The sequence below is a fragment of the Thermothelomyces heterothallicus genome, assembly GCF_042370625.1.
Source record: "Thermothelomyces heterothallicus CBS 202.75 unplaced genomic scaffold P884_scaffold_29, whole genome shotgun sequence".
NCBI classification, from domain to species: domain Eukaryota; kingdom Fungi; phylum Ascomycota; class Sordariomycetes; order Sordariales; family Chaetomiaceae; genus Thermothelomyces; species Thermothelomyces heterothallicus.
Window position 1 is genome coordinate 303187 of NW_027192590.1, and position 27998 is coordinate 331184.

At 55.3% G+C, this 27998-nt stretch overlaps 11 protein-coding genes and 1 non-coding gene across 12 annotated transcripts; 6 read left to right on the forward strand and 6 right to left on the reverse strand.

The window, feature by feature from the left end:
* Positions 1-377: 377 nt before the first annotated feature.
* On the reverse strand, positions 378-1692 carry P884DRAFT_74025 (uncharacterized protein). The gene is made up of 2 exons (XM_069446059.1): positions 1517-1692; positions 378-1313 (listed from the first exon to the last, which is right to left on the reverse strand). The coding sequence occupies exon 2, from the start codon at positions 1231-1233 to the stop codon at positions 460-462; it is 774 nt and encodes a 257-aa protein (XP_069294373.1). The 5' UTR covers positions 1234-1313; positions 1517-1692; the 3' UTR covers positions 378-459.
* Positions 1693-3438: 1746 nt separating this feature from the next.
* P884DRAFT_315293 (uncharacterized protein) lies at positions 3439-5394 on the forward strand (the record flags this gene model as incomplete). Its single annotated transcript, XM_069445263.1, has 5 exons — positions 3439-3608; positions 3668-3679; positions 3713-3852; positions 3891-4183; positions 5347-5394. The coding sequence occupies 5 exons, from the start codon at positions 3442-3444 to the stop codon at positions 5392-5394; spliced, it is 660 nt and encodes a 219-aa protein (XP_069294374.1).
* A 1843-nt stretch (positions 5395-7237) lies between these two features.
* Positions 7238-8332, forward strand: P884DRAFT_272599 (uncharacterized protein; the record flags this gene model as incomplete). Its single annotated transcript, XM_069442536.1, has 6 exons — positions 7238-7245; positions 7456-7539; positions 7639-7858; positions 8001-8021; positions 8086-8134; positions 8244-8332. 6 exons carry the CDS (start codon positions 7238-7240, stop codon positions 8330-8332), a joined length of 471 nt encoding a protein of 156 aa, XP_069294375.1.
* Positions 8333-9352: 1020 nt separating this feature from the next.
* Positions 9353-10189, forward strand: P884DRAFT_209711 (uncharacterized protein; the record flags this gene model as incomplete). Its single annotated transcript, XM_069438955.1, has 2 exons — positions 9353-9729; positions 9853-10189. 2 exons carry the CDS (start codon positions 9353-9355, stop codon positions 10187-10189), a joined length of 714 nt encoding a protein of 237 aa, XP_069294376.1.
* A 30-nt stretch (positions 10190-10219) lies between these two features.
* On the reverse strand, positions 10220-12242 carry P884DRAFT_332270 (Zinc/iron permease). Its single transcript, XM_069445774.1, has 4 exons — positions 12042-12242; positions 11790-11951; positions 10933-11712; positions 10220-10831 (listed from the first exon to the last, which is right to left on the reverse strand). Exons 1-4 carry the CDS (start codon positions 12067-12069, stop codon positions 10473-10475), a joined length of 1329 nt encoding a protein of 442 aa, XP_069294377.1. The 5' UTR covers positions 12070-12242; the 3' UTR covers positions 10220-10472.
* A 224-nt stretch (positions 12243-12466) lies between these two features.
* Positions 12467-14166, reverse strand: P884DRAFT_250437 (4-O-methyl-glucuronoyl methylesterase; the record flags this gene model as incomplete). Its single annotated transcript, XM_069440643.1, has 3 exons — positions 12467-12840; positions 12941-13454; positions 13560-14166. 3 exons carry the CDS (start codon positions 14164-14166, stop codon positions 12708-12710), a joined length of 1254 nt encoding a protein of 417 aa, XP_069294378.1. The 3' UTR covers positions 12467-12707.
* Positions 14167-15593: 1427 nt separating this feature from the next.
* P884DRAFT_t160 lies at positions 15594-15697 on the reverse strand. The gene has a single exon. It is a non-coding gene; the product is annotated as a tRNA-Leu (tRNA).
* A 3110-nt stretch (positions 15698-18807) lies between these two features.
* P884DRAFT_294610 (uncharacterized protein) lies at positions 18808-21941 on the forward strand. The gene is made up of 5 exons (XM_069444288.1): positions 18808-19472; positions 19597-19779; positions 19958-20083; positions 20156-20239; positions 20299-21941. Exons 1-5 carry the CDS (start codon positions 18928-18930, stop codon positions 21512-21514), a joined length of 2154 nt encoding a protein of 717 aa, XP_069294379.1. The 5' UTR covers positions 18808-18927; the 3' UTR covers positions 21515-21941.
* Positions 21942-21943: 2 nt separating this feature from the next.
* On the reverse strand, positions 21944-24070 carry P884DRAFT_250445 (caspase domain-containing protein). Its single transcript, XM_069440644.1, has 3 exons — positions 22733-24070; positions 22433-22602; positions 21944-22321 (listed from the first exon to the last, which is right to left on the reverse strand). The coding sequence occupies exons 1-3, from the start codon at positions 23791-23793 to the stop codon at positions 22296-22298; spliced, it is 1257 nt and encodes a 418-aa protein (XP_069294380.1). The 5' UTR covers positions 23794-24070; the 3' UTR covers positions 21944-22295.
* Positions 24071-24675: 605 nt separating this feature from the next.
* On the forward strand, positions 24676-25957 carry P884DRAFT_302784 (uncharacterized protein; the record flags this gene model as incomplete). The annotated part of the gene is made up of 3 exons (XM_069444971.1): positions 24676-25117; positions 25183-25509; positions 25572-25957. 3 exons carry the CDS (start codon positions 24676-24678, stop codon positions 25955-25957), a joined length of 1155 nt encoding a protein of 384 aa, XP_069294381.1.
* Positions 25958-26784: 827 nt separating this feature from the next.
* On the forward strand, positions 26785-27320 carry P884DRAFT_280407 (Rhodanese-like domain-containing protein; the record flags this gene model as incomplete). Its single annotated transcript, XM_069443433.1, has 2 exons — positions 26785-27070; positions 27142-27320. 2 exons carry the CDS (start codon positions 26785-26787, stop codon positions 27318-27320), a joined length of 465 nt encoding a protein of 154 aa, XP_069294382.1.
* P884DRAFT_230924 (uncharacterized protein) lies at positions 27141-27998 on the reverse strand. The gene is made up of 3 exons (XM_069439810.1): positions 27918-27998; positions 27740-27811; positions 27141-27689 (listed from the first exon to the last, which is right to left on the reverse strand). The coding sequence occupies exons 1-3, from the start codon at positions 27945-27947 to the stop codon at positions 27540-27542; spliced, it is 252 nt and encodes an 83-aa protein (XP_069294383.1). The 5' UTR covers positions 27948-27998; the 3' UTR covers positions 27141-27539.

The following is a 27998-nucleotide window of genomic DNA, read 5'->3' on the forward strand; positions in this document are numbered from 1 at the left end:
GTCCAGATAGAGCGCTTGTACGAATCACGGACGAGAATGTCATAGAGCCCAAGGTCTACAACGCATATCGCCAGCAGCGCAAGTTCCCTCGATGGGACGCGTTCATCTTTTTCCTTTTTTCGTAGGCCGAGGCTCAAGAATAATTACGGGTTCTTTCAGGTCGAGGTGATTCTGAACTCGCGACAACGAATAAAGTGGATAGTATAATTAATTACCGGCGCTGGAGGACCCTACACTCTTCGGTCGCAGGGCCGAGGGCACCTCATCTAATAGAATATTATGTCGACGTAAGATAAAATTGGGGTCTTCTTGTTAATAAGTAACTCGCATGCAAACATGCCCTAATTAACTAACCCATCCTGTCAAAACATAGCGATTTATTTTCCGATATGCTTTCTGATCCTCTTCTTGTCTGGTCAAGTAATTAGGACTTCTTTACCACGCAGTGCAGCCCACTAATTACCGGTTTCTCCCAGAGGAAGACATCGAGGACGTGTTTCCCGTAAGAACGTCGATCGTGGAAGCCATGTCGAAATCTGACCCGGCAGTTCCCTGTTCCATAGCCGCTATCATCTTTCTGATGTGGGCGCCGCTCTGTCCGCCCGGGCCGCGGCCGTAGACGGCCTCGGCGAACATGCGCAACTGCATCGGAAAGCGTGGGTCGCCGTAGTGGTCGATGATGTCGCTCTTCTTCACAGCGCAGCGCAGGTCCTGAAAGTTGGACGAGTCCATGCCGAAAGCCTCGCATTCACGCTGCTTCTCGGCATTCCACCACGGCGGAAGAAGTCCCGGCCGCGAGCCCGCGAGCCGAATGAAGCGCTTGAGGCCGTTCAGCCCGCTGGGCTCTCCTGCATAGAGATCAGCGTTCTCGCCTTCCAGGTTGTAGTTGTCCTCGACGCGCAGGCGGTACGCGTCGATGAGAAGGCGGTACACGTCCTTCTCCGGGCGGCCGTGCAGCCAGGTCCCGTTGTCGAGGCGGGTGAAGGGTTTGGCAATGGGCTGGTCCAGGCCCTTGGGCGGCGAAAGCACCCTGTCGGCCCTCGGGATGTCGGAGGCATTACTGGAGGAGCCCGAGGCGGTGTTGCCGCCGCCCTTGCCGCATACTTTCTTATGAGCCTTCCAGTCCGCTTTCTGGCAGTCGCGAGAGCAGTAGGGAGTGACTGAGCACTTGGCGCAGCGCTTGAGGGTCACTTCGGGAGGCGTCTTATGACAGGCGTTACAATGCTCGGCCATCTCTGATGACGGATATTAATATGCGATATGTAATTAGAGGACAACAGGCCGTGTCCTTTCCACAACTTAAAATATGGGTGCTGGCATCGTGTATTAGCTTTGTGGCGAGTTTAGGGCTCTCTTTCTCAATGCTCCTTTAGAATAGAATGGACTCTGAATAGATATGGTAGGGGCTCAATAGTTGGGAATCTGTTGCACACAGGCAGGGTGATATGCGCTCCCGTATGTCGGTTTGCCGGCGGGCAGCACAAAATCATGGGTATTTCGCGTGGTGTTTACTTACGTCTTGCGATGATCTGGAGATGTCCGCCTTCGCTCCCGCGCAATTCTGATGAGCCGGCGCTCGATGAGGTTAGAATGGGGAGGGGGCTTCCTTCGATTGCAGCGGGCGTGGTTGTCGGAGATGTGAAGAGAAGAATCGAGCTTCAGGCGGAATTTCGGCGATTTTGATTAATTATATACCCTTGTATTCAGAGCCGGGGGCAGAATGGGGTGAGACCCACGAACCTGCGATGGCATGAAACTAACTAACCCTACCAGCGACCTGCCAATGACGGCTCCAGCCGCACCAGCTCTGGCCCGGCAAACCTGGAAGCGGGTTGACCGAGATGATCGAGATGACACTGCAGAGATGAGTTCGCCAGGTCCAGCTAGCAAAAGAGAATTGTTGGGGCTTCTGATCAGGAGAAACTTGTGACGAATCGAGGCGTTGGAGAAGGAGAGAGTGCTGTAGGTAGGTAACTTAACTAATACTTATATACTTATACTCCTACAGCTAGACAAATAATTAACCAGCAAACAACGAACAGTAGGTGGGCTTGGCAAAAATCACCGGTTTGCTGCACCAGCCAACCACATGTGGCAGAGACAATGTGTTACAGCCCAACCGGCCGTGAAGTTGCAGTGCTTAGGTATTTCCTCCTGCAGTGGCTGCTCCATTTTCGGTGCCCGTTGGACTCTGCTCGTCTGCCTAGACAAAGCAAGCATAGTCATGTTGAAGTAGGGCCTTCATTGGCCGAATCTCTGGGCATGTACTCCGTACTAGTATTAGGGACACCAGACACCAACACAGACAAAACAAAGCAGACAACTAATTACGCAATGGACTTTCTACCTTTGAGGAATCCCTTAGCTTCCCACGTAGGTGGGTTCCTTTTCATCTGCCCCGAGGGGCATCGACACGCTTGTTTTTATTTTTGTTGTCTATTATTGCGATCGGGTGGCCGTTGTGTTTGTCGTCGCCCTGGGTGTCTGCATGCCCCGGATGCATTGTACCCACGCTTCTCTCCATCTGACCAGAGGGGAGCTTGGTTGAGGTGTTTGTATGGTGGGGTGAGAGTCATCACCAGTTCAATAGTTTCGCGCATCGAGCCTAATTACAGAGCTAATTATGGGGCTCCGCTTCAAACGTCATTGGGACCGCGAGACGAGGTGCGTAAAGCGGACCGTAGTCGAAGAATATATTGCTTCAATTTTCTAGAAAAGATATCCGTCGCTAGTAGTTGGTGTGTGTACGGTAGGTTGCTGATTTCAACTTGAACGGTGGATCATTCGCTGACACTTGCTCGCAACGGCGGCTGGACTGCTGCTAACAGAGAGGCGCCAAACATGCAAGAGACACAGCGCGAAGTGCAGTTATATCAGATGAAACAACAGAGACCCAGGGAAGCAGGAAGCAGGAATTCCGTTGGCATCGAGAAGTTGTTCGTGAGTTGTCTCGCCTTGGATCCGGTCGGTATTCGGGAGCAGAGCAGATATTCAGTTGTACTTTACGCGACAATACCTACTTACCTGACATGCCCTATCGGACAAGGCCGATGAATCTGCTCTGTGTCTGCCAGCGACCTACCAGTAATTAAGCTATCGACCATGCTGGCACTGCGGGGACTGGCCCGCCAAGTTCAGCTGGCAATGTCAGAGACAAACCGGCCGAGAATTTGCAATAACGTGGCCCTTTCTACTCTAAGTAGTCTTTAGGTGTCTGTCTACTGTGACAAACCGATGGAGGGGATTAAACGGAGTACAACCAGGATGGCTGCATCCCTGCCAAGCTCTGATAAGGCGCACCCAGGCTTGCGCATTAGCAACCCCCACAGCCCACTAAATTAGTGACCTGTCAGTAATTAACACTTCAACCGCACACTCATTCAAGCAAAATAACCAGTCCAACTAGCCAAACGATGTTCTATCCAAAAGTTAAATGCAGCAATGCCCGTTTATGCTTTGACACGCAGCATTGAACCGGTATCTCCGGGTGTTGATTTGAAGAAACCACACCAGTCTACAGACGAACATATAGAGGAACAGATTGCAAACAACTTCACTATAGAGCGCCAGATCCCAAAGAGATTTGGTAGGCACCCTAGGATTGTCAGGTAACCTTAACTCCGGATATTTGTATATTTATCGGTCATCGACTTGCAAGCCTGCTTAGGTACCTTGGCCTGTAAGGAGATAGTATCCTCCTCGGCGAAGCCAGCCATGGTAACCTCCAGGCCTACCTCGGTGAGCATCACGCATCTACTCCGCTAGACCAGCACCTCCTCTGGTGTCGCCAGCTTGCTAAAGCACTCGATTACATCTACAGCCACGGCGTTCTACACTTAGACCTCCGCCTAGGTAACATCCTAGTCTACGAGACAGTCCCTGGCGTACAGGCCACGACCTGTTGCTCGCCGACTCTGGCGGTTCTATATATAAGGAGTTAGGCCTAGACGGGCTGTCCCTTCCCGATGGCCCGTTCTCTAGTCCTATCTTCAATTGGCGGTCGAGCGTCTCGTTAGACCTCTTCGGCATAAGTTCGACGTTTTATATGATCTATACCGGCCGGTGGCTATATAAGGTAACACCGGGGCGGTTCGAAAGCTTCGACGAGCGGATAGCGTGGGAGAAGAATGTTGTATATGCCAACTTCAAGCAGACAAATATCTCGAGCCTCAGAGATACAAGAGTGCAGAGCCAATAGTCGAGAAAAGTAATGAAGAAGGCGGATATATAGCAGCGGATTTAACAAACTAATTAGTAGGGAACCAGGGAGAGTTCCAGAGTTGGGTCGGCGATTGCACCGAGTGCTAATTACGCCACACGTGCGAACGGGCAGGACTCTTTGGCAGCCAGGACGGCGGCAAATACAGGTAATTACTTCAGTGGGACCCTGCGCCACGGCGACGATGTATTCGAGAGTCCTCCTAGATTTCCGGACCTGGGCACAAAGCATTCTTTGGTCGCGACCCAATCAAGGTTGGCCGTAAAGAGACTTCTGCTCTTGTAGTGTATCTGCCGAACTTTATGCTCTTCTTCTGTTCAGATCTCTTCCCAGTGCGTAATGGGGCAGGTATAGGTACAACCTCATATTTTGCCTCGACTCTTTTTTCCTCAATTTGGCCGTGGAGCGTAGCATCAAACGGTTTGTCTCCGCGCGCTTTGCTTTACCGTTCACTACGTCGGATCTCCGTGTCCGGGGACAGGCAGCATTTAGTGCTTGATCTTGATGATGTAGTTAGATCCCGTGGTGTAGTTAGGTCGATCTTATCTAATTACTTCGAGGAGCGGTTGGCACCCTCTTAAATCGTCGACCACCGAACCCTGTTAATCCTTAAACTCTAATTACTAGATCTAATGTAGTTATTTCACCATACAGAAGAGATGTCGATGCTCTAATACTCCCTTTCAAATTTACAATCAAATGCTATGGATATCCCCGATAGGCACGGAGAAAGAGAGCTCTCTTTTTGGGTGTACTTCTTCGATTGCTCCAACTAATTACCTACCTAATTACGTTGGCAAAGTTCGCAACTTAATTAGGAGATTGTCGAACGAAGTAGCAAGCTCGAGTAAGCCTTCGAGAGAGGCTTGTCGCAGGTAGCTTGAAGGAACAAAAGGTACTGTATTTAACTATCTATAAAGGAGGTAAACCGAGTAATATATATAGACAAAGGAAATGGCCTAAGCGTTCATAAGCGTAATTATAACGCGCTGTGGCTAGTATATGGCTAGTGCCTCAGAAGCTCCCACACTTCTGACGCGAGCAAACGTCTTGCAAGCCGCTGGCCAAAGGCGGTAAGGGAATTGACTTAAGGCTAGCAGGCTTGGCCCTGCCACAGGCAAAACAAGACAGACATGGTGCCTTCCATTTGGCCCCGAGATGAGGAAACGGCGTAGCTCGGTAACAAATATCTTGGTGGGATGGCTGTCGAAGATGGCCTAACCATCTAAGAAACAAACCCCAAGCCAAACAAGGTTTAGCCAAACAAGGTTTAGAAAGATAATACCTGTCATTACAATCTTACCTTCCCTCGCCTTGCCAGCAGGCTCAGAATCGGCCGTCTCCACTCCCCCTTTTATTTGAGCATCTTAGGCCTCCAATTCTCCGAACTCTGCAGACTTGAGGATACACAGCGTATTGCCGAGAAACCGACCGCGGTTTCCTCTTTAACCCAAGCAGAACTCGCAAGACTCCCCAAAACACCGTGTTAACATCCACTCAATGGACGTTCCCAATGAAGGCACGGGTTCCACCGGAGACTTGGGCGAGACACGAGGATCCTTCGGAGATCGTGCTACCACTCGAGCCGAAAGAGGGCCATACCTGGACTGGGTCTTCAGAGGGGATTGAGCACCCAGAGAGTTAGAGGGGACTGCAGTGTGCCTTTTTCGTTACAAATTTCGCAGGATGGGTCGAGGCGTAGGGAGGTGTCAGAACCGCTGGATGGCGGTCTGGATCCACCACTGCTTCCACCTCCGCTGCCGCCGGAACCGCTTTGAGTTCCTAGACCAGAGCTCCTGGGCCGAGCTCCCCCAGTGCTTCTGCCGGAGGCCGAGGTCCTGCTGCGGCTGCTACGGGAAGACATCTTGTGCAGTCCTCTGCCACTTGTCGATTCGGCGAGATCCCCGGGGGTCTGGGAATGGAACTTACTGAGGGCTTGGAGATAAGTAGTACAACGAGTCTCTTGTAAAAGCCCCGAATGTAAACAAGAGAGCGAACGATTGTGAGCTTGTTGGAGCTGGAGGGAAAACGCAAGGCACAGTTTACTGAGGGCGAAGTGTGTTGACGGTCTGACTCGGCTCTCCTGGCAGATGACGACTTGGCCCGTATATGCTTGTCATGGTTCTCAAGTTCAAAAGGATTGTAATAGTCCACCGAGGATGTCTCAAGTTAGGCCTCCTCTACTCATTACGATCGTCTAGCTCACCGTGGCGCGGCCCGGTCTGCGTTTGAGTCGGAGGCAGCGACGTTGGGCGTATGGCTCGACGCCTGTGGCCTATTATACGACCGGGGTTTGCCCTTTCCTATTTGATGGCGCTATCGATCTAACAATTCGACTTGCGAATCACGGATAGGACGAGAACCATGTTTTCCATCTTCTATCATATCAGCGGGACAAGTGTTGTTTGCTAACGGCTGTATCAGTTACAGCCTACGAAACTTGAGGAACTTGCCAGAAGCGGGCGGGCAAATCTCTAGCGAGACTTGTTAAGGGCTTAAATGACCAAGAGGATGTGTTCCTGTTCGATGCAATTCGATGCCTGTCGCCCTAAGTTTGCTGGCCCGTTCAAGGCGCTTGGCAGGCGGCGCGCATGATAGGAAGGCCGCGATTGACAGACGTGAAACTGCAGGCGCTTACAAATAGCCACTGGGAGAATCGGCGGGGGCTGGAGCGTTGGGATGATCTGTTTCGTTGCCTTCCTGGTAAGGTATATCAGAGACTAGAAGCTTGGAGTGGGGGGTGGGCAGATGGGGTCATTGCTGTCCTCACAGAGAGATTCCTAGTCTCAGTTGGTTAAGTACCAGTACCAGGTAGACAGGTACCTAAGGTACCTTGGTTTTTTTTTTTTTTTTTTTTTTTTTCGTGGAGAATCGGAGTGGTCAGCGAGACCTGCCCTCGAATCTACTAAAGATGATACTCGTCATGTCGACCCTGGCTTGGGCATGTTCGATATCAAAGCTGGCGTGCTGTTATTAAACATTTTCAGGGATGAAGGTTAGAGTTATTACTTCTTTCCAATGCCATTGTAAGTCGCGATTCTTCGCCGGTTCTTCTCTTCCATTGAGCGGGAAGCCACGTTCCATAGTCTTGCCTAATATCTAATCAATTACAATCATGGCACACCAGACGAATCAAATCTACCTTCTTCCATCGTCGATATCAGCCCCATTTGTCAGAGCTTTCGACCTGTTCGATTTGTTAATTGACCTAATAATACATGAACGCATCGGTCAAGAACTCACGACGCTAGCATAATTAGCACATTTGGTCAATCATCGATCAACTGGGCAAACAAACAACACATCGCCGCCTGGCCGTGGTCAGTCAGACGGAGAGCAATGAGCAGATCTCTGGTCTCCTCCCCTGCCCGTGCTTGGTAGAAGTCTTCTCGCGCACGGCCAACCTCAACCTTCTCCAGTCTGATCTCCGTCTCGCTGTCGACTTCTCCAGAGACTAGCGGCCACCCGAATAAGTACTCACCTGAGTTCTCGACTGACGGCGCTCTCCATCGCAACTTGTCTGCTCCTAGTACCCTGTCCCAGGGAGTCCATCGTCGTTGTCGTACCGAAAATACCGAAGCCGACGGCCTTGTTAGAAATACCGGCATCGCAAGTTTCTACATCACCGACCTCGACAATGTTCACTGCTGTTTCTGCGTGGTCTACTCAACGCTGGTCCCTCTCGGACCAATTAGCTAATGGATGATTCCGATTCCTGCCGTTCGGTGCGCCTTGGGCTGCCGCTGCAAGTTTGTCGTTCACTTATACTACGATGCCAAAGGATACCTTGTCAGCTCCGATGGTTCGTGGTGTTTCCGGCGAGCTTGAAGTGATCCCCTCCCTAATTAACACATTGTTGTCCACAGGCGTTTGGCCTTGCGCAAACTCGACTTCCGACTCGATCATTGCGATACAGTACGTTGCTGCCAATTACTTTGTTGTCGCCACGCCAACCCCCGACAAACCGTCCGTCAGCCGAGTTGGAATTCTTTCCCGTGAAGGCGTACGCCCTCAACCAGTGCAGGTTCAGACAACACCGGTACGGACGCAGACATCGACAGTCTGAATCAGAAGATCGATGACACCTGGCAGCTCACGTCATGCCGGGTCTAGGGAGGGTGAAACTGCGCAATATGGTTGCGCCCGTCTCGTAGACACAGCCATGGTGTCAGAATACCCATACTTAAGGTGCAATTTCTGGCGGGCAATTGCGGCGTCGCTTTTGCTTTCGACACATGGGGACGCGGATGACATACGAGCTGCTCGAGCAGGCGTCTCTCCACCAGTTGAGAATCTCGCAGTCGGGGATCTACGGGACTCAACAGGAGGCAGCCCCCGAAACAACATGATTATCCGAATTTTAGGAGACAGAGATGGACTGCAAGTCCTCTTCAGCTTGCCATACTCGCCGGAAGCGGTACGCTAATAGGTCGCAATATGAATCATTGAATCAACTGTGCTCTACAATGCTCTCATTCTCTTGGTGAGGATATGAGACAACTGATTTCGATCAACGTCGTACTACGCTTTTTATTCGCCGCCCTTAATTTTTTTTCCCGTTCTCGGCCCTGTTTCTTCTTCCTGTTTTCTCTTTTGACTACTTCCGTTAATTACCTATGAGGTCGCGTCACCTCGTTTCCACCAATCTTCTCTTACACGCGCCATCGGTCTTTCTAGCCCCGTGAACCCCCCCCCCCCCCCAAAAAAAAAAAAAAATTTTGAGGCTAGCTAACTTCTATCAGATCAACAATGCGGTTTCGTAATCAGCTTGATTGTAGCCCTCGTCTTCAGCCTAAGCCCGTAGGACCAGACGATGGCCCAATTACAAACAGCCAAAATTTGACACGCCATGGCAGGACGATATTGTTCCCCGAGCCCCGTTTTATCCGGAACGGTAATGAATCTGCTTTGCGTATATAATTATACATAAAGGGAAGCCGTACACATACAACGCCGATCTCTACGCCGTCCCAGTCTGGAAACTCGGAGGCTAGCGATCGTCGGAAATAGGGTAATTGCCTTACAAGTGCCGTAACACATACTATATACCTATCCATTTGGATCTTCTAGAAGCTTTTCCTTTCCCAACCCACCCACGAAAAAAAAAAGGAGCCCTGCTGTCGCGAAATCAGAATGCGTACTGCCATCGCCGACGTCTTCTCCTTCTGCCTCCTCGTCCTGTTGCTCGGCAGCTTGAGGGGAGGCCTCGGCTCCCCGACGGCGCCGGCGCCGGCGCTGGACAAGAGACAGAGCACGTCGCGGTACTGCAGCCCGACGACGCAGATCTGCTACCTCGAGTACTCGTGGGGTCCCACGGTCCCCGTCTTCCGCATCGCCGTCCCCGACAGCGCGTCGACCAACACCGGCTTCCAGACGCTGCTGCAGATTGTCGCGCCCGCCTCGCTCGGCTGGGCCGGCTTCTCCTGGGGCGGCGGCATGACGCTCAACCCGCTGACGGTGGCGTGGCCCAACGGCAGCGGAGGGGCGACGGTTTCTTCGCGGTGGGCAACGTACGTCTTCGTCCCCTCCTTTCCTTTTTTTTTTTTGTTTGTTTTTGTTTTGTACCCCTAATTACCCCTGTGCTGTGAACGAATCGATGAGAACTGACAAGCGTGCCGCGAGACAAAATCAAGTGGACGGAGCCTCCCCACAGTGTATTCGTCGGCGACGTACCGCATCATCTCGGCCGAGACCAACTCGACGCACTGGACGGTCGAGATGGTTTGCTCGGGATGCAGCCGGTGGAACGGCGGCGCGCTGAGCACCACGGCCGTCAACACCTTTGCGTGGGCCGTTAGCAAGACGCCGGTGTCGCAGCCCGCCGACAGCTCGAGCAGCTTCCAGATCCACGACAATATCGGCACCTTCGCCGCGTCGTTAGACGACGCCAAGGTGCCCAAAGCGACCTTTGATCAGTATGTGCAAGGGGCCCAGAGAGCTACGAGCCAAGCCGACTACTACCTGGTGTGATGCAGGAGTAGGTGAGGGAGCGGCGGACAGAGAAGAAGAAAAACCGGGGTTCCATCCTATGATATTATAGATATTATATACGGATCAACCCCTTGGCGCAAATATTCATAAATAACAGCCACAACGCCGTCCCATCTATAACTATGCATGTATGCGCAGGATAGGACAAAGCAGAAGGAATACAATGCGAGCACCACACCAATACATGTCCTATACGCCCATGCACCCAACCCTTTTCCGAGCCGCTTTCCGTCTTTTGCTTGTACACAGATACAAAGACATCTCAGGCAAAGGCCCCGACAACAGCCATCAGCCCAGCGCCGCTGACGACGGCAAGAAATGCATTCACCCTCCTCCTCCCTTTCAGCACCTTGTAGCTCTTCTCGCTCAGAAAGTCCTCGGCCAGCAGCTGGACCAGGCCGGCAAACAACAACAGGCCGCTCGAGATGGCGTTCATGAACCCCACCATCAGCAGGCCGGTCTGGCTCATTGGGTCGTAGAAGCTGTGCACGAACAAGCCGATGGCCTGGCCGACGGGCGTCGTGGCGCCGAAGGCGAGGACCATCAGCCACGGGCGCGGCGAGGAGCGCGGAAAGTGCAGGGCGGCGATGCGCGTACCGAGGGCGAGGCCTTCGAAGCATTCTGTTTGTTTTGTCGTCGCCTGTGTCAGTCACAAAGGCCAAGACACCGGGAGCTTGCGAACAAGGGACGAAAGAAAGGAAGAAAGCGGCGGGCGGACGTACGGTGAAAAGAGATGGCGATGAGGAAGACGGCAAAGGTCGGGCCGGTGGCGACCGACAACGCCATGCCGATGAAGACGCTATGAAAGAGGATGCCGGCCTCGAGCAGTGCACACTGCAGCATCATGCGCTTCTGCTCGTCGGGGTTGGGGACGTGCTGGAGGGGCGGGGGCCTGGGCTCGGACTTGCGTTGTTGGCTCGGTTCCGGGCTCTGGCGCAGCTCCTCGAAACCGAGATCCAGGTCCAGCGACTCGCGGTCGTCCCCCTGGGTGCTATCTCGTTGGCTCTTGAGCGGGTCGTGCCGGCGAGGTGCCATCGTGGGCGTGGATCCCGGAAGAGGCGACGCGCCCGCGACCAAGCCCTCTGTCGCCTCCAGGTCGTCGAGCGCAATGTTCGCCGGCAGGTCGCGCCGGGGATGCCGCGAAGCAGACTCGCCGGCGTGCCCGTGTTCATTGCCAGCCGTGTCGCCGTCGTCGCTCTCCTCCTCTTCCCAGCCGTGATGCGAATGGGAATGTCCCGCGCCCCGCGTTGTCAAGTACGACTCGAGCGCAACCACCACGAACGCAGACACCATGGCAATCAACCCGGCGAGCGGCCGATATCCTTCGCTGAAGATGTGCGGGAGGCATGGGTCGGTCAACGAGGTAAACGCTGTCGGGAGGAGGTGGACAAAGGCGGTGGCCATCAGGACGCCGGTGCCGAAGTGCTGGCAGAGGAAGATGATGTTGCGCTGGCGTTTGCTGCCCTTGGTCAGGCGCTGGGAAAAGAGGGGGAACCCGCACGCTGTCGCCCGTCCACAGTCAGAGAAGAGAACAGTAAATTCGCAGTGCGGAAGCTGTGGTAACTAGCATGTAACATACACAGAGTGCTCAGGGTAAGAATCAGGAAGAGGGCAAACACGTGGATGCCCGTGTCATAGTACCCCTTCTTCCCGGAGCCGCATGCTGGTCGTTCGTCGGCATCACTGCGTCTCGACAGCTCCGCGAGGAGCAGTTCGGTTGGTATTGAGGACCACTGGAGATCTGTGCCGTGTGCTGTGTCAGAACGACAGGACTTCTAGGAGGGGAGGCGAAAGTCGAAGTTTGATGACGAGGGACACGGGGTATGCGAACCATCTGCCCGGAGGCCAAACCTCTCCATTCTCAAGCAAAACCCTGGGAGAATTCGCTCAGGCGATCACTGCATCGTGGCGTCCCAAGGGATTCGAGCGGTGGGGGCAGCTCTATGTGACCTAACATGCGCCGCGATGACCTTGCCGTTGCGAGATGGGCTCGATGGAATGCTCAGAACGTGGTCGGTGTAGTTTATTGTGGTGTGTTTCCGCATGCGTGCCGAGAACTTGGCGTTGACGTTGGCCCACTGCTGCTCTCCCCCACCCCCCCCCCCCCAAAAAAAAAAAGAATAGCCCCTAGCTTATGACGGCCCCACCTTCCTGACAAGCATATACTGGCAGTGGCAGGCTCGCAGTAGTTATGGAATCTGAGCTGTGACATTGGTGGAACTTTGCTTCATGCCACGGCGAGTTTCATTCAATTGGGTCTCTGCCATCGTCGCTACTGGCCGAAAAGGCCATGTCATCCTCATCGCCAGTTCCACATCACCTGGGGAACTTGGTCTGATTTTTTCTGAGCATCTTTTTGAAGGCTCAGGCTACACACGTGTCTTCTATGAAGAGTGGCATCTTCGGCAACTTCCTTTCGTTGTGTCGTCAGTTCCCCGTAACTACCTCAAGCTATGTTGTTCATTTCCCGTTTCAGCCAGTCTGACCCGAACCCGGTTCAAGCTCCGGGAACCGCCGTTGCCCACGGGAAGGCGGACGACACGGGTGAGCCGTACGAGCCGAGGTTGTTGTAGTCCTTGTCTGTCGGGGTCCCAAAGAAGATCTTTTGGACGTACGGCAGGATAGCCGTGCTAAAGCAACAGGTGCATCATCGGTCAGCCCCGCCACTGGAAAAAAAAAAAAAGAAGAAGAAGAAGAAGAAGGGGATAGGACATCTAGTCTGCCACTCACTAGCCGCTCAGATCGCAGTGCCCGCCCCCGCGCACGCTGATGCCAATGTTTTCACCCACTCCCAGCCAGTCATAGACGACCTTGGCCGCAGGGTAGACGACGACGGCGGTGCCCTTGCTGTTGACGAAGGGGTCGCCGGTGCCCTGGTCGATGATGACGGCCCTCGGCGCGATGGCCGCCACGATGGTGTGGGCGTCGTACGGTAGGTTCTGGGCGTGGTTCATGAAGGTGCCCAGCTTGCCGTTGGTCCACCACCCGGCGCCCTGTTTGCTGTTCTCGAGGTTCTCGCCCTGCCCGCTCATGTCGTAGTACCGGTAGGGCCCCGCCCCCTGGACGCCCGACGACATGGCCATGGTGAGCGTGATGCGCTTGTCAAAGAGCCCCGCCGCCAGCGCCGCCTTGCCCAGGCGCGAGCACCCGGTCACGCCGACCCGGGCCGCGTCGATCTCGGGGACCGTCAGGTTGATGGCATCCAGCGTACGGTGGAAGCCCCAGGCCCAGGCCGTCAGGACTCCTGATTATACAACCGTTTTTTTTTCCGGCCGTGTTAGCACTCTGTTCGTGGCTGAAGCAAAAAAAGGTAAACAAAAAGTGGACTCTAGGTGGTTTAGTTAATTACCAATGTCCCTCCCGTTGTAGATACTCCAGAAAGCCCCCGTCTTTGCATTGCTATCCGGCGATACGGTGGTGTAGTCAAACTGCGCAACGGCGACCCCCGCGCTCAGATACGGCTGGTTCTGCATCCCGCCAATGTTGATCACCACCGGCGCCGGGTTCGACGCGGAAGCCCCCGAGGGCAGCGAGATGGTCGCCCTGAAGCTGCCCTGCTTGCCGCCCGCCGTCACGACGATGTTGAGCGTGTTGCCGCTGCGCGTGGCCTCGACCTTCTCCTCGGAGGGGTCCGGGTAGTAGCCATACTGGTACTCCTGCAGCAGCTGAATGATCTCGGGCTGCCGGCACCGGTACCACTCCTCGGGAGTCTGCACCCTGCCCTTGCCCCTGCCGGCCACGACATCCGCCGCGTTATCGGGCGTGGTGTACGCGAGCGGGAGGAAGGGGTCCGGCATCGACGACTGCAGCGGGAGCTCATCCCAGGTCGGGAAAGGGGACGGGATCGGGGCACACTCGAACGTGATGTTGCCGCCGCCTTGTCGCGGGATCCGGGGAACCCGGGAGGCGCTGCCGATCGCTGCCGCTATCAACGTGTATGCTAAGACTAGCTTCATCTTAAAAAACAATCAGCTCTATGACAAGAGGTGACGGGATCTGGATCAAGGCTGATCTGAGTTGCGTCTTGTCCCCCTCCTCCGAGGCCCTCCAGGATACGTGTATATCAGACCCGAGTGCTTGTCCCATCTGTCCGGGGCGAGTTAACAACCGCCAGAGTAACCTCCGAAAGTCGAGCATCCCGTTGCCCGGCTGTCCCGGGCATTGGACCTCAGCGTTTGGGTCGTGTGGGGTTGGCAATTCACCGGTCGTATTCTTCATATTAGCCGGTTTGGATCGGCATAGGCTTTACTAGGATGTTTAGGCGGCCAAAATTGGTCACGGTTGTCCTGAGTCCCTCCTGCTAGGCCAGCGATGATATTGTGGTGCAACGTGTCTCATCCGCTTATACGTGTGTGTAAATCTCTGCCACGATGAGTCGGTAGCCTCAAACTTGCTCGTCACTAGTTGCCTATCTACCAGTTCAGGTCAGTTTCCTTAATTTGTGGAGTACAGTGGCTTTGCTGTGACCTGGCGGACGTTTTTCTCTCGTGAGGTTCATGTAAGGTGTTGAACCTAGTCTCTTGGCTGAATGAGGTAGCATGAGCGAACTTCCCTCTCAAAAGCCAAGTCGAAGACACTGCCAAGTGCAAGCAACTGGCCATTTCTCAAATGGAACCCCTGGCGTTCTGGGGAGTTTGGTTGCTGCCGGGGCCATATGAGTGGTAGAACCTTCAGAGGGCTTTCTCCTCATGAAACACCATTACTCAGTGATGACCAGAGTCATATCTTCTCCAATACCTGAGTCGTACGCAAGATCCATTTCGGATAATCTGGCTCCGGTGACAATCGACAGGTCAACTCGGAGAGGCGAGCGGAAACTGCGAGATACGGATTAATTCATTACGGATCGTTCGGAGCTAGGTGATGGTACCAATCGCTTAAGCGGCTACCTGAGATGCTTTTGACGTACATACCTGATTCGAAAACGTCTAGATAATGGAATTCATCAGAAACATTGTAGGTTGTGGGGAGACTCGGAATTTTGAGCGTTAATTACCTCCGTATATTAATTTAATAGTTCAAGCGGCCCGGGTTCTGCACGGGGATTTTTGCTGCTGCCATCCTCTGCCAGTCTGAACTTTGTGGCGACGATGCTGTCAAGCTCAGGCTGGGTTAATCAGAAATTACCGTCAATACCATGAACCCTATTTTCGAGCCGAACTGCGGAAGGACGCGCCACTGTCCTCCATCCAAGAGTCTTCTGCTGTTGATAATTATGCCAGAACACATTACCCACCTTACCTCTAACCTGTCATCGTCTTATGATCAAGCGCCAGATCTATGGAGGCGCATGGAGAACGTTCACAGACCTTCTAATGAGAAAGAAAAATGCATTCCGCGCATTTGCAGTTTCCTAAAACTGGAGAAGAGTAGCAAAAGTTGATGACAAGGGTGAGATTCGAACTCACGCCCCTTTCGAGACCACGGATTTGGATTAAGGGTTTGAACACCTTAACGTGGCGCCTTGGACCGCTCGGCCACCTTGCCTTCGAGGTGATGAAGAGTAACAAGCATTTTGGTATACCAAAGACAAACTCAACCGGGGCCACTATGGCAAGCAGATCGATTCCTTCAGGAAAGGAATCGGTGTTTGCACTACTGCATAATAGTGGCTTGATAAGATGCAAACAGCAGCAGTTTGGAGCGGCCAACAGATTCTCAAGGCCGAATATTGGCGGCGTTCGAGCGGGGTTGGGATGAAATGTTTGCTTGCAGTCGAAGAAGCAAAAACAGTCTCATGCAACTGCACTAGGGGCCATTACTGACTCTGCTGGCCGCAACATTGAGCGCCTCGGGCGCTTTTTCATGGTCGCAACCTGCAGCCAAAGGCTGCACAACTGCAGCTGCGAGCCGCTATGGTATCGCAAGGAAGCACTGCAGGCGGGTTGTTTCCTTTCTAGCCTATTATTTTTCTCCCTTCCTTTTTCTTTTTCTTTCAATCTTGAAGACGGCAGAGGTTGATGTCGACGGGGAGAGGTGCCTGTGCATTAACCCAAATCTCAGTCACACCCTGTGCGACTGTGGCTTTTGGGAGCTAGCAGTGACTAGATAGGAAGTTGTGACCCCTCTGCAAGCCAGCATTAAAGTGGTTTGTTCCGACTCGTCTGTCTACTTCCTGCCCAATTCTTTTTCCCGTTTTTGCATTTCACATTCTAGGCCCGTGCGTCTTTTCAAGCCACCTATTGTCTCTGAAGTTGCATTGCCCTGTCTCAGTCGGTGTTCCTAAAGCAGGTAATTATGTATACAACGATCTCTCTGAACCCTCAGCCCTGTTCTGATTGAACTACATCATTACCCCAAGTCTCCGGGCCCGCTGACTACTTACTGGTGAAGAGAAATAGGCCAAGCAACTAACCGTCGCGGCGTCTAGGCCCATTGGAAGGAGCCAGATCGGGACAAAGAACGAGCGGGGAAAACGGTCAACCGGCTGCATGCGGTAACTTAATCGAGACCACTCCGTACTAAATAAATAGACTCGGGAATAAAAAAAAAGAAAAAGAAAAGAAAACAGGCATGACAGAAACATGGGTTCAGAAAGCAAGCGCTGACACTTCGAGGCTGATCATGGAAGGGTCTTTCTTTTTCTCTCGCAAAACAAGGTTTGCACTAACTCAATAGCTATTAATTACCGAGTGTAGGTTACCGTTTGGCATACCAACTTTGCCTTTCCCGATCCCAGCCATTGTTTGCCAAGAGAGTACTCGCCTTGGCGCCCATCATGACCTCGGAGCTCCCGCCTGGGGTGCAGAACTTAAGGACTTTCCAATCCGTGCCGCGGCCCTGGGCTTCGTGTTTGGAAGAGCACGGAGGAGTGTCGTCTGACTCGGCAGCGGAGCATGCGGAGAAGCTCTACTGTGTATGCTCGGGCGGATTCAGGTGCTGACCTCGTGGGCGTTGATCTCTCATCTAACTAATCGAGATAGTTACGTTCCGTGACAGCAGGGTTCGAGATCCGTCGGATATCGGAGAAGCGGAGTATCCCACGATGCTACCAGTACGGATTACAATACGGATTACGCTCACTAATAATCAGTACCAAGCACGGCGACCATGCGGTCCGCCCCCCCACCCCGCGGCGCTAGTGCACAGGGCCCCATGCAAAAAGTAATAGTGATCGGCGCGTAGCGGCTGTGACCAATCCTGGCACCAAGGCATCGGGAGCTGAGTGGGTGGAGTGCGGATGTGCCCGACGGCATCTCAGATAACTACGGTTCATTTTCTAGGATGTCGAGTGGTGTTCGAGTACGCAATGCACCAGGTTCCCATCGCTATTATTGCATTTCCGTACAAGTTTGGGATTAGTTATACACGAAACTCTGGCCTACATTCCGTACATGGCGGGCATGATGCAAAGGGCCAGGAAGCAATGGGGATTATGTTTTCGCTCACCCCCACAAGACGTGGAAAGAAAAGAGAAAATCAGAGAAAAATTGACGCGCTGCGGTTGCTGATCCCAAGGAAGGCGGCCAATCGACATGGCCAGCGCTAACTAAATACCGCGTAGCTCATCTCCTGTCGGAGAACACAGAAGCAAACTGGGCACCTTGGTCCCGGTCTCAACTCATTGGATCTCGGACCCTGTTCGTGGTTGGGTGTGATCGGTCGGATCCGTCGTGTGCTGTGTACAGTCCCACCCTAGCGCATCTGATCGCCCAGGAACAAGTATACAGACCCAGACATCGACGGTGATCTTCCCCCACATGTACGGATTACATAATTACAGCGAGATTTTAAGAGAGTCACATCTGAACCACCGAACGCCCAGGAGCCGCCGGACAAGCATGGAGGCTGGGACAGACACAACATGATTCAGGCCTACACTGGCCGGAGGAGGCCTTGGCTTGTGCAAGTAACATTCAGGGTCGTTGTACGGAGTAATATGCAGTGCAAATGCTCCGACAGGGTCGAATTCTTTCGAATTCTTTCTCCCAAGTAACTACGTGTTCATCGGCGCTTTCTTTAAGGACTCGAGCTCGCAGGACGCCCCACGCCCGGTACCCTGGCTCTCAGCCCGCCCAAGGTGCTACGAGTATAACTACCTAATCCGTACTTGGAAGTTAGTGTGGTGTACGGATCCGTAGTGTACACTAGGTACGAAGTAGTTACCCTACACTAGTGTTGTATGGAGTCGTACCAAGGGACCGGGCGGGCGGCCTGCCTGGTTTTCCCCTTCCTCCTTCCCTCGCTCCCCACCATGCCACCGGGATCGGCTGCCCCTGCGGCCTCTCACAGCAATGACAGATCGAGAATACAACCACGGGGTGTGTACGACGATGTCACCATGACCGTGGGTCCGCTCTTTGGTATCCCGGTCTTGCCTGAAGCCGGGATCAGAGCCTGGCAGCCACACTCGCGTCATGGGCTGCATCTGAGCATGTGCCAAGGGCTCTCTGTCCGGGGTATTACCAGTACGTAACTATCGATGTACCGAATACCGTACATATATACATTCCGGTAGCCCTGTTCCCTGTTCCACGCCTTGGGTGCATGTGTGTGTGTGTGTGTGTGTGTGTCCCGGGGGTGCTCTTCCCATAATCCAGATAAGCTACTGTGCCTGACAGAGTACATACATATTCTTTCGCTCGCTTCTCCCTACTCCAGTCAGTCCACGAGCTTCATCCCGCCTCTCTTTTCCACGCTCGCGGTTTGCTTTGGGATCGGATCCGTAGACGGACCGCAGCCATCCTCGAGCTATCCCTCGAGCCATCCCTCGAGCCATGATCTTGCCACGCGCCTCTGAGACGCCCGCCCCGGCGGCGGTGGGGTCCGAGTTCGGGACGACGCCCAACACCAAGCCGGAGCCGCGTCTGGACGGCGTCGGCATCTGGTGGATCACCTTCGGCGCCGTCTGGACCGCCCTCCTCGTCTGCGGCATGACATTCCTTTACAAGAAACGCAACACGCCCACCCTTCGACTCCGCTCGCTCTCCTTGACCTTTTCCGGCATCATTCTCTTACACCTCTACTGGATCTCGGTCCAGATCGCCTACTCCGTCGGCCCGCTCGCCCCCGAGGTCGCCGAGTACTGGATCATGGGGGTCTGGTATCCCTTCGGCATCGCCCTCTTCCACGCCGGCAACAGCCAGTTCCTCCACGTCGCCAAGGCCCAGAGCCGCTTCGCCCGCCCGCCGAGTCAGATGAAGACGCGCTACGACGAGAAGCGGCCGGTCCGAAGGCCCAATATTTTTCAACGCATCATGCAGATGGACTACTCGAAGCGCATGTTTATGTTTGTTACCATGGGCATGACGGTGCAGGTTAGGTACATCCCAGCACTGATCTTAAATACGGTTACATTTTCATTGTTTATCATCTTTTAATCATCTGTATTTGTGCTTGTTTTTCTGCTCTCTTTTTCCCACAATACCTACTTCATAACGAAACAGCAGCGGCATCCGCTCCACAAATATCATCATGGAAAAGGGGCTAACCCGCACACAGCTGCTCGTGGTAGTCATCATCTACCTCATCTCGCGCAAATTTCATTCCGACTTTGGCATTCCCGGCACCGAGGTGACGGGTAGCTCGACCGCGGAGATCGCCATGAAGCAGGGCAGAGGCTGGGAGTGGTAAGTATCCTGCTCACAACCCCCCCCCCTGAGCAAAGCCTCCGGGTTTGTGCTGTGTTTGCCTTACAGTTCCACAACGGAAAAAAAAAAAAAAAAAAAAAAAAAAAAAAAAAAAAAAAAAAAAAACACAACAACAACGCTACACTTTTAGGGGGCTTGCGAGCTAATCTGTGTGCAGGTGGCCCTCGATCGTCTGGCAGTTCGTCTGGGCCTGGATCATCGCCCCCATCATCCTCTGGCGATCTCGCGGCATTCATGACACGCACGGCTGGCAACGCCAGACCATCGCCTGCTGCATTGCTGGGTATGTGGTCCGCGGGTTTTCTCGGAACTCGTTTACCCGTCCTCCGTACCGGTAACTGACTCTTCGAAACAGACTCCCAGCAGCGCCAATGTGGCTCATTGCGCTCTATGTCCCGGGCATGGCACCCGTGAACAAGTACTTTGTGCCGCCGCAGTGGTAAGTTTGTATTTTCCTCGTTGTAGTGGAAAGAGACCCCCCCCCCTGACAGGAGGCAGGATCGCCCTCACCATCATGGTCATGGAGATCTGGACCGTCTTTGTCCCATGCTGGGAGATCCAGAAACACCAGACGCTCCGCCAGGAGACGCTCGAGTCCATCGCCAACTGGGAGTCCAAGAAGCGGCTCGGGACCAAGTCGGAGACCTCGAGCGACAGGAGCGGTGCACCGCCCCTGAGCCCGACCTCGACCAAAGTCGGCGACTCGGGCGGTTTCGACTCGTGGAAGAAGCTGTCGAACCTCGAGTCCAACAGCAGCCAAAGCAACCTCGGCCCCGACGAGAGCGTACTGACCATGGCCGCGCTCGAGCACGTCTTGGAAAAGAACCCGGAGCCGCTGCGCCAGTTCTCGGCCCGCAAGGACTTCTCGGGAGAAAACATCGCCTTCCTGACCGCCGTCTCGGAGTGGAAGAACGGCCTCCCGGCCGACTTCGTCCGCGGCCGCTTCGACGCGAGCCCGGACGCGGTGCGGGAACAGTTCACGCGCGCCCTGCGCATCTACACCGAGTTCATCTCGCCGCGCGAGGCCGAATTCCCCATCAACATCGCCTGGGCCGACCTGCGCAAGCTGCAGGGCGTCTTCGAGCGCGCCGCCCGCAGCGTCGCCGCCGCGAACCCGTCCTCCCCGGTCAACCGCGCCGATGCCGCCACCCCCTTCGCCGACAACAACTTCGTCTCGCCGGCGACGGCGGCAGCGGCAGCAGCAGCAGCAGGAGCAGGAGCAGCGGCCGTGACGATGCCAGGCGCCGCTGCTGTCCCGAACAAGGCGCCCCCCTCGCGCGACTCCCAGGTCCACATCCTGGACCGCACCGAGCCCGAGCCCGTGCCCGAGCCCGCCCGGCGGACGCCGCCGACGTCGTCCCGGGGTAACCACATCCCGCTGACCGTCAAGATCGTGACGCCGCCGCCGACGCCGCCGACGCCGCCGCCGCCGTACCCGGTCTACGAGGGCGACATCCCGGAGGCCTTCGACGCCACCGTGTTCGACGCCGCCCAGGCCAGCATCAAGTACCTGGTCCTGACCAACACGTGGCCCAAGTACGTGCGCGAGCGGCGCGGCTCCGAGAGCGGCTCCAGCAGCGGCGCCCCCTCGGTGCGCGCCCGCAGCGTCCTCTCGGGCAGCGGCACCGCCCCGAGCACCCTCGGCGGCGGCAGCGTGCGGAGCAAGCTCAGCCTCAAGAGCGCCTTGGACTTCTTCAAGGGCGTCATTCACTGATCTCACCTCATCATCATCACTCGTTATATATATTTATATGTACATGTCAAACCTTTCCTGTCCTTTCTTCTCCTCGTTATGGTGGGTGCTTGATGAATGAGCGGAGGGAGGCCCGGTGTAAGTCATTTTCAAATCGCCTTTCCTATCTAATTACATTTCAACTTTTCCTATCAGGTATAGTCGTTACTACCACGAAGAATGTATACCTGACCTGGTTACCTGTTCCTGTGCGGCCGTCTGCCAGGGGTCAAACATTGGGTTCATATCCATGGATTCTCCGCGGATGGGGATGTTGACGGCTGGATGACTTCAGGATTGCGGTTGACATCAAGAAGGATGAATTCGGTTCCGGTATTATACCCCTTCGTGTACATTATCTTAGTCTTAGTCGTAATACCCCGGTTTTTCCCTACTGCCGCGAGACAGCAGCTTCTTTTCCCGAAACTATTGGAACTTTTAACGTCATCGCCACAAATGCAGCCAAGTCAGCACAGATCGGTTTCCCTGTTCATTACTTAGGTATCCAAGGTTCCTGGTCTCATAAGGTTTCTGATTTCAAGGCAGACCCGCAAGGGTTCTCAGGGTAGTATACTGCCAGGCCCAGAACGATCTGCGTTACGGAATAATCCGTACCATATCACAGATCCCCGATCGCAGCCATTCTTTTTCTCGCTCTCTCCGACCCTTCCCCTGCCTTCCAAATGGAGCGACATGGCGCAGCTCCCCAAACCTACGCGTGGTGTGGTAACTAGTGGGAACTTCAAGACCACCCACCCCCTTCTCACATGACAAAAAGCAGATCGGTATCTGGCGATAAGCGAGATGAGTTAGCGGTCCGCATCTGGCAGAGGGGGGAACAAGTGGAGACGGGCGAACACAGAGGTCGTTCAACGGGGTGAAGGAATAACGAATACGCACCAAGCGGGTGGCTGCACGACAGTTGGGGCTTTTGCGTGTATTTGGTCTGGAGCACGTCGCGGATGCTGTTGAGCAGCTGCACGTAACTCTGCTTGGGGTTCTGCCTGAGGGCCGTGATGAAGGCCCAGGACATGGCGCCGGTCGCCTGCGAGGCAATGGTCGCGTCGGCTCTAGTTATTCCAACTCAGTTAGTTTAGTTCCCCCCACCCTTCCCCCCACCCCTTTTGTCACGTGCACAAGGGCATGATGGGGTTGGGAAATGAATAAATGAACAAATAAAAAATAAATAAATAAACGTACGAGGTCTGATCGTCCTTGCTGCCGCTCCACATGACCACGTCGGCAGGCGACGTCTTGGTGCGCTTGGTCCGCTCGTAGGCGTCGTTGCCCTTGAGGGCGGTCTTGGCGAAGCCCATGACGGAGCTGGCGACGCCGCCCATGTCGCCGCGCGCGTAGGCGCCGACGGCCTCGAGCAGGCCCTGGCCGGCCTCCTTGGCCAGGTTGGGCTCCTTGAGCACGCCCTTGGTGCTGTAGAGGTAGGGCAGGTCCATGGCGGAGCCCGAGTGGCAGCTGTCGAAGATGGCGGTCAGGCGCACGCCCGGCCTCAGCGGCTTGACGACGAGATCGTGGATCTGGTCGTCGACCAGGTGGCCGGCCGTCTTGTAGTCGACCGGGTAGATGACCTCGTCGTAGCCGTCCTCCTCGTCGCCGTCCAGGTCCTCGGTCTGGCCGCCGTGGCCCGAGTAGTGCAGGAAGAGGGCGTCGTTGGGCTGCGCCCCGTTCACCAGCCACTGCATCGCCCGGATGATGTTGGCCTTGGTCGGCTGCAGCACCGGGTCGGACTGGTCGTCCGTCAGCTTCACCATGTCCTCGGGCCGGTAGCCGTAGTTCTCCGTCAGGAAGGCCGACACGTTCTTGACGTCGTTGATGCACCCGCGCAGCTCGCCCTCCTGGCCAAAGTAGTTGATGCCGATCAGCAGCGCCTTCCGTCGCCCGGTGCAGTTGGAGTACTGGAACGTGTAGCCCTGCGGCGCCCCGTGGCCGAACTCCTGCATCCCCGAGGGCGGGGGTGGAGCGGTCTGCCGAGGCCCCGAGCCGCCGTAGCCCGGCCCGTGATTGATCGGGTAGCCGTAGGCATCATAACCCTGAGGCGGCGGGCCCGGCGGCCGCTGGTACTGGCGCTGCTGCTGCGGCGGCGGAGGGTAGTAATTCTGCTGCTGTTGCGGAGGCGGGTACTGTCCGTAGCCCTGGCTCGGCGGATATTGCTGTCCGTACCCTCCGCTGCCGTATCCTTGGTGGTATCCAGAACCGGAGCCGGAGCCGGAACCGGGTCCATAGCCTTGACCGGGGTAGTACGACATGCTGCAGCGCTCAAGAAGAGGGTGACGAAACTCGACCTTGACGGATGACTTCAACTGGTTCTCGGATGCGGGAGGGGTTGAGGTTGACCACGCGACGGTGACGGTGTGATATGAATGAAGTGTGTGAAGGCAGCGTTGGTTGTGGTGGAATGGAATGATTGACGAGTCTAGGTAAAGCGCCCGGGCGGCCTCAAAAGACAACCTAATCACTCCGTAAGTAGTACGGATAACGTTAGTGGCAGCAACGGAACCAGAAATGCGGATACGGCGGCTGCGCGGCGGGAGAGGCGGCCTGGCACTTGTTGGCCCACGTCTGAGATCAGTGGGGCGCAGCACCTAAAAAGTGGAAATGGAGCGGGAATGAGACGAATTAGACCCCTCTTTGGGCCCTGAAGAGCCAGGCAAAGCCGCTCTCTACAAAATCTACATACGTGCTAAAATGTGCTCACGATCGAACGCCAAGGCCTAGCGGATGCTCCGGCAGTACGCGAACTCCATACCTCATCCGAATTCTAGTTGCTTGGCTGCTTGGCTGCTTGGCCGCTCGGCCGCTCGGCTGCTTGGCCGCTTGGGAGGGTGACAACGGGATCACAACAACGTGCCACGGAGGTGAGCTGGTCCCATGCAGCTTTCGGCTGCACGGGCGTTGGTGGTGCCTGGTGGGGTGAGGGGAGCCCCTCTGCCCCTCCACTAGCAGATGCCTGCTCCTCTTTGTGTTAGGTCGTTCGGAATTGAGGGAACCAACAAGGGCTGCCTGGAGAAACTCGCGAAGCCGACGGGAATAAAAATCGCAAGAGATACCGCTGCTTTGACACTTGCAGCATCGGTCCTGGATTACCTAGCCGTCGTCATTTGCCTACTCAGCAAGCCTTAGCGCTCCGCATGTCTTTTTTCAAGAAGCTTACCGACGGCATTGCCGACGATCTCGGCCGCTTGGGCCTTGGATCTGACAAGAAGGAAAGCAGGGATGAGCATCGTTACTCCAACCGCGATGGCGTAGGCAGCTACCCTCCTCAGCAGTATCCGCCCCAGGGATACGGCTACCACAGCCCCCAGCCCTACGGCGGCCATTACCAGTCCCCGCCGCCGCCGCCGCCGCCGCCTGGCGAAGGCAGCTACTATCCCCCGCAGGGACACCAGCCCTACTCGCCTCCCCCGCCTCAGCCGAATTACTCCTCGCCACCGCCTCAGGGCGAGACCCCGTACGCGTACCCCCCCGAACCCGGTCCGCGCCCGCCGCCTCCCTACAACCCGCCGGCCGACAAGCCGCCGATCCCTTCCGGCTGGAAGCCGTGCTGGGATGACCACTACCAGCGCTGGTTCTGTGAGTCCCATCAGCCCTAAACGTCTACCCCGGGGCCATTGTGGTTCACTAACATGATGATCCAGACGTAGAGGAGCACAGCGGCCGCTCTCAATGGGAGGCTCCAGGTTATGAGCAGCAGTCTTACCATCCTCCCCAGGAAGGTGACAATCGCGGACACGATACCCCGGGTGCTTACCATGATGGCTATGGTGCTCCTCCTGCCGGCTATGACAGTCATCACACCTCCTACGGACAGAGCCCCTACGGAGGCGAGCACGTCAGCCCTCAGCCGGGATACGACGACCGCGGGAGCCACGAGGGCAAGAAGAGCCACAGCGGCATGCTTCTGGGTGCCGCCGGTGGCTTAGCCGTCGGTGCCGTCGCCGGTGCCGTCATCGCCCACGAGCTCAGTACGCTTGCTCCCCTCTCTCTTGCCCGAGGCGGACTGTTTGGATGGCTAACCACCCCGCAGACGAAAACTCATCAGACGACGGAAGCAACTCCGGCGGTGGCGCCTATGCAGCGGCCCCAGCTGCTGCCCCCGCCGCCCCCGCCGCCGCCCCCGCAACTGTCGTCTACGAGACCAACAACTACTACTATAACGAACCCCCTCCGCCACCGCCGGCGAGCGACTACCCGCCAAACGACTATCCTCCAGGCGTCCTGCCGACCACCAACGCCTACGGTGAGGAGATTGACAGCAGTGACCGCGAGTCGCTACGTGAGGCCCGCGACAACTACGAGGAGGCCCTGGAGGCTGCCGCCAGCTCGTCGGCGAGCAGCAGCGAGCGGGAGGAGCTCGAGGAAGCGCGGGAGGAGTACGAGGAGGAGTACGAGGAGGCCTACTACGATGACTAGAAGCTCGCTTCACCGCGAGCTACTAATTACCGCTCTTTCGCCGCATTCGTGCCCTTAGGCAGATTGATGAGCCTGGGTTTGATATTAGCCGTCGTGTCGGTTGCGTTGAATTAAATGCATATCAGTTTTCATCTATTTACCGACACTGACTGGACTGTCACACGCGTCTTGATTTCAAAGTAAATGGGTTCACAGACCATAAGATACAGTATCTCTAAACGCTTACCTTCTGGTCGGGCAAACACACCATGAGGTGTTAGAATGGCAGATGCATATATTTGAAACCCTTTGCCTGCGCAAACATGGTGAAACCAATCAATCGCATTGTTGCAAATGTTGCTCATGGCAGTTAGAGGGAGCAAGCTTTGAAAATCGTATGGGTAAAGGCAAAGTGGCATCGCAACCTGTTTGGGTTATCTTGGCTTCGGTAGTATCCCGCCGACGGCAAGTCAAGATGATATGACCCGTTACATTGCAGGGGCTGGTCCTGCTTTATACCACGCACTCACAAGACGTTCGGGACAGAGCATCTGAACCAGTTCTACCTCACCTAGACACGAACGAACTGTATGAACTTGAACTTGCTCCCACAGCGCCGTACCCTGCCCACACAGAATCGCTAATTATCACCTCAGTACATACACACGCCAGACTCTGGTTTGCAAACGTTCCGTCAAAAGGAAAGCTTTGCCAGTTTAATTAATACTTGCCCGGCAACATTATGCGCCTGGGTTGAGGATCGCACGATGACAGTAGTTCAAGAAGAAGCATCACAGAAAAATGGCCATGGGCATGGCCATGAACATGCGCATGAACACTGTCTCAAGATGGCAAGACGAGAAGACGGCACTCCGTGGTGGACCGACTTCCCCGACCCAGCATCGACCGCGGCGCAGGTCACGCCGGGAGAGGTTTTTGACCTCCTCCAGGCCCAGGAAACGGCCGAAAACGAACAGCGGCGCTTCCTCCTGGTGGACACACGGCGAACTGACTGTGAAGGAGGAACTGTGCGTGGGGCCATCAACCTGCCGGCTCACAGCTTTTACCCAACACGCAAGACCCTGTACGACTTGTGCAAGCAGGCAGGCATCAAGACAGTCATCTTCTATTGTGGTGAGGATGAATTTTCGAGGGCGGTTTGGCGTAACAAGCTGACCATGCTCAACTCCCCCGTTACTTCATAGGCTCTTCCCTGGGGCGCGGCCCTCGTTGCGCCGCCTGGTTCCAGGATTATGTCAATCAAGTCGGCGGTGTCCTCGAGCCAAAAGTTATGACAGGCGGCATCCGAGGCTGGGTGAAAGCGTACGGCGGTAGGATGATGGATGGCTATGACGACAAAGCGTGGGAGGCGGAGGAGAGATAGCATATGGTTATGCTGGGTATCTTTGCGCCGTCGAATCTGCCCTGCCGAATTCCTGTTTCTGTTGACCCGTTTGCATCGTTGAACGCCGTGCTTGCCCCGAAACCGGTTTGCCTCGCATCTCAAAAAAGCTGAGCAGTAACATCAGTCCATCGGACTTCTCCGGTCTTTTTCCTCCCGCCCCAACCGCCAGCAACCAGGAGACCGCATGGCGCCGGCGCCTTAACGACCACCCCGCGCGTCGTCGCCAATCCTTTCTAGTGCCTCCAGCATGACGACCGAGTTGCCGCGGATGACCACCATGCCGAGCTTCACCTTCTCTCCGTTATCCTTCTCCTCGACGGCGTCGTCTAGCACGATGTTGAGAAAGACCTACACCCCGTCAGCTGCTGCAAATCACGAACTATCCGAGGTGCTCGTACATCGTATCCACGGAGGACGCCAATGACTTTGCGACTACCGTTCAGCTGAACGAACAGGCGCTTGTCAAGGTACTGAAGTTGAAGAGGGGTCAGCGATCCGACCAAAGAGACCAAGAGGTAGCACAACAGCCTGATATGTGAAAGCCACACAAGGAATTGATAGCGGACAGCCACATACTTTCTTCAGTTCGGGTTGCGCGGGCGCCATCTCGTCGTCTTTTGCGTTGGTGGCGGGCCGAGCTAGCGGGACAATTTGGCG

What these genes read in the sequence shown, in the direction of transcription:
- P884DRAFT_230924 (XM_069439810.1), bottom strand. Translation starts at nt 27,947, where the DNA reads ATGGCGCCCGCGCAACCCGAACTGAAGAAA. An exon ending in CGCAACCCGAACTGAAGAAA is followed by an intron (nt 27,812 to 27,917) that starts GTATGTGGCTGT and finishes CTTCAACTTCAG; the next exon opens with TACCTTGACAAGCGCCTGTT. An exon ending in GCGTCCTCCGTGGATACGAT is followed by an intron (nt 27,690 to 27,739) that starts GTACGAGCACCT and finishes GACGGGGTGTAG; the next exon opens with GTCTTTCTCAACATCGTGCT.
- P884DRAFT_74025 (XM_069446059.1), bottom strand. Translation starts at nt 1,233, where the DNA reads ATGGCCGAGCATTGTAACGCCTGTCATAAGACGCCTCCCGAAGTGACC.
- P884DRAFT_332270 (XM_069445774.1), bottom strand. Translation starts at nt 12,069, where the DNA reads ATGGAGAGGTTTGGCCTCCGGGCAGATG. An exon ending in TCTTACCCTGAGCACTCTGT is followed by an intron (nt 11,713 to 11,789) that starts GTATGTTACATG and finishes GACGGGCGACAG; the next exon opens with CGTGCGGGTTCCCCCTCTTT. An exon ending in CATCGCCATCTCTTTTCACC is followed by an intron (nt 10,832 to 10,932) that starts GTACGTCCGCCC and finishes CAAAACAAACAG; the next exon opens with AATGCTTCGAAGGCCTCGCC.
- P884DRAFT_294610 (XM_069444288.1), top strand. Translation starts at nt 18,928, where the DNA reads ATGATCTTGCCACGCGCCTCTGAGACGCCCGCCCCGGCGGCGGTGGGG. An exon ending in GGCATGACGGTGCAGGTTAG is followed by an intron (nt 19,473 to 19,596) that starts GTACATCCCAGC and finishes ATAACGAAACAG; the next exon opens with CAGCGGCATCCGCTCCACAA. An exon ending in TACTTTGTGCCGCCGCAGTG is followed by an intron (nt 20,240 to 20,298) that starts GTAAGTTTGTAT and finishes GACAGGAGGCAG; the next exon opens with GATCGCCCTCACCATCATGG.
- P884DRAFT_250445 (XM_069440644.1), bottom strand. Translation starts at nt 23,793, where the DNA reads ATGTCGTACTACCCCGGTCAAGGCTATGGACCCGGTTCCGGCTCCGGC. An exon ending in AGCAAGGACGATCAGACCTC is followed by an intron (nt 22,603 to 22,732) that starts GTACGTTTATTT and finishes TGGAATAACTAG; the next exon opens with AGCCGACGCGACCATTGCCT. An exon ending in GTCGTGCAGCCACCCGCTTG is followed by an intron (nt 22,322 to 22,432) that starts GTGCGTATTCGT and finishes GCTTATCGCCAG; the next exon opens with ATACCGATCTGCTTTTTGTC.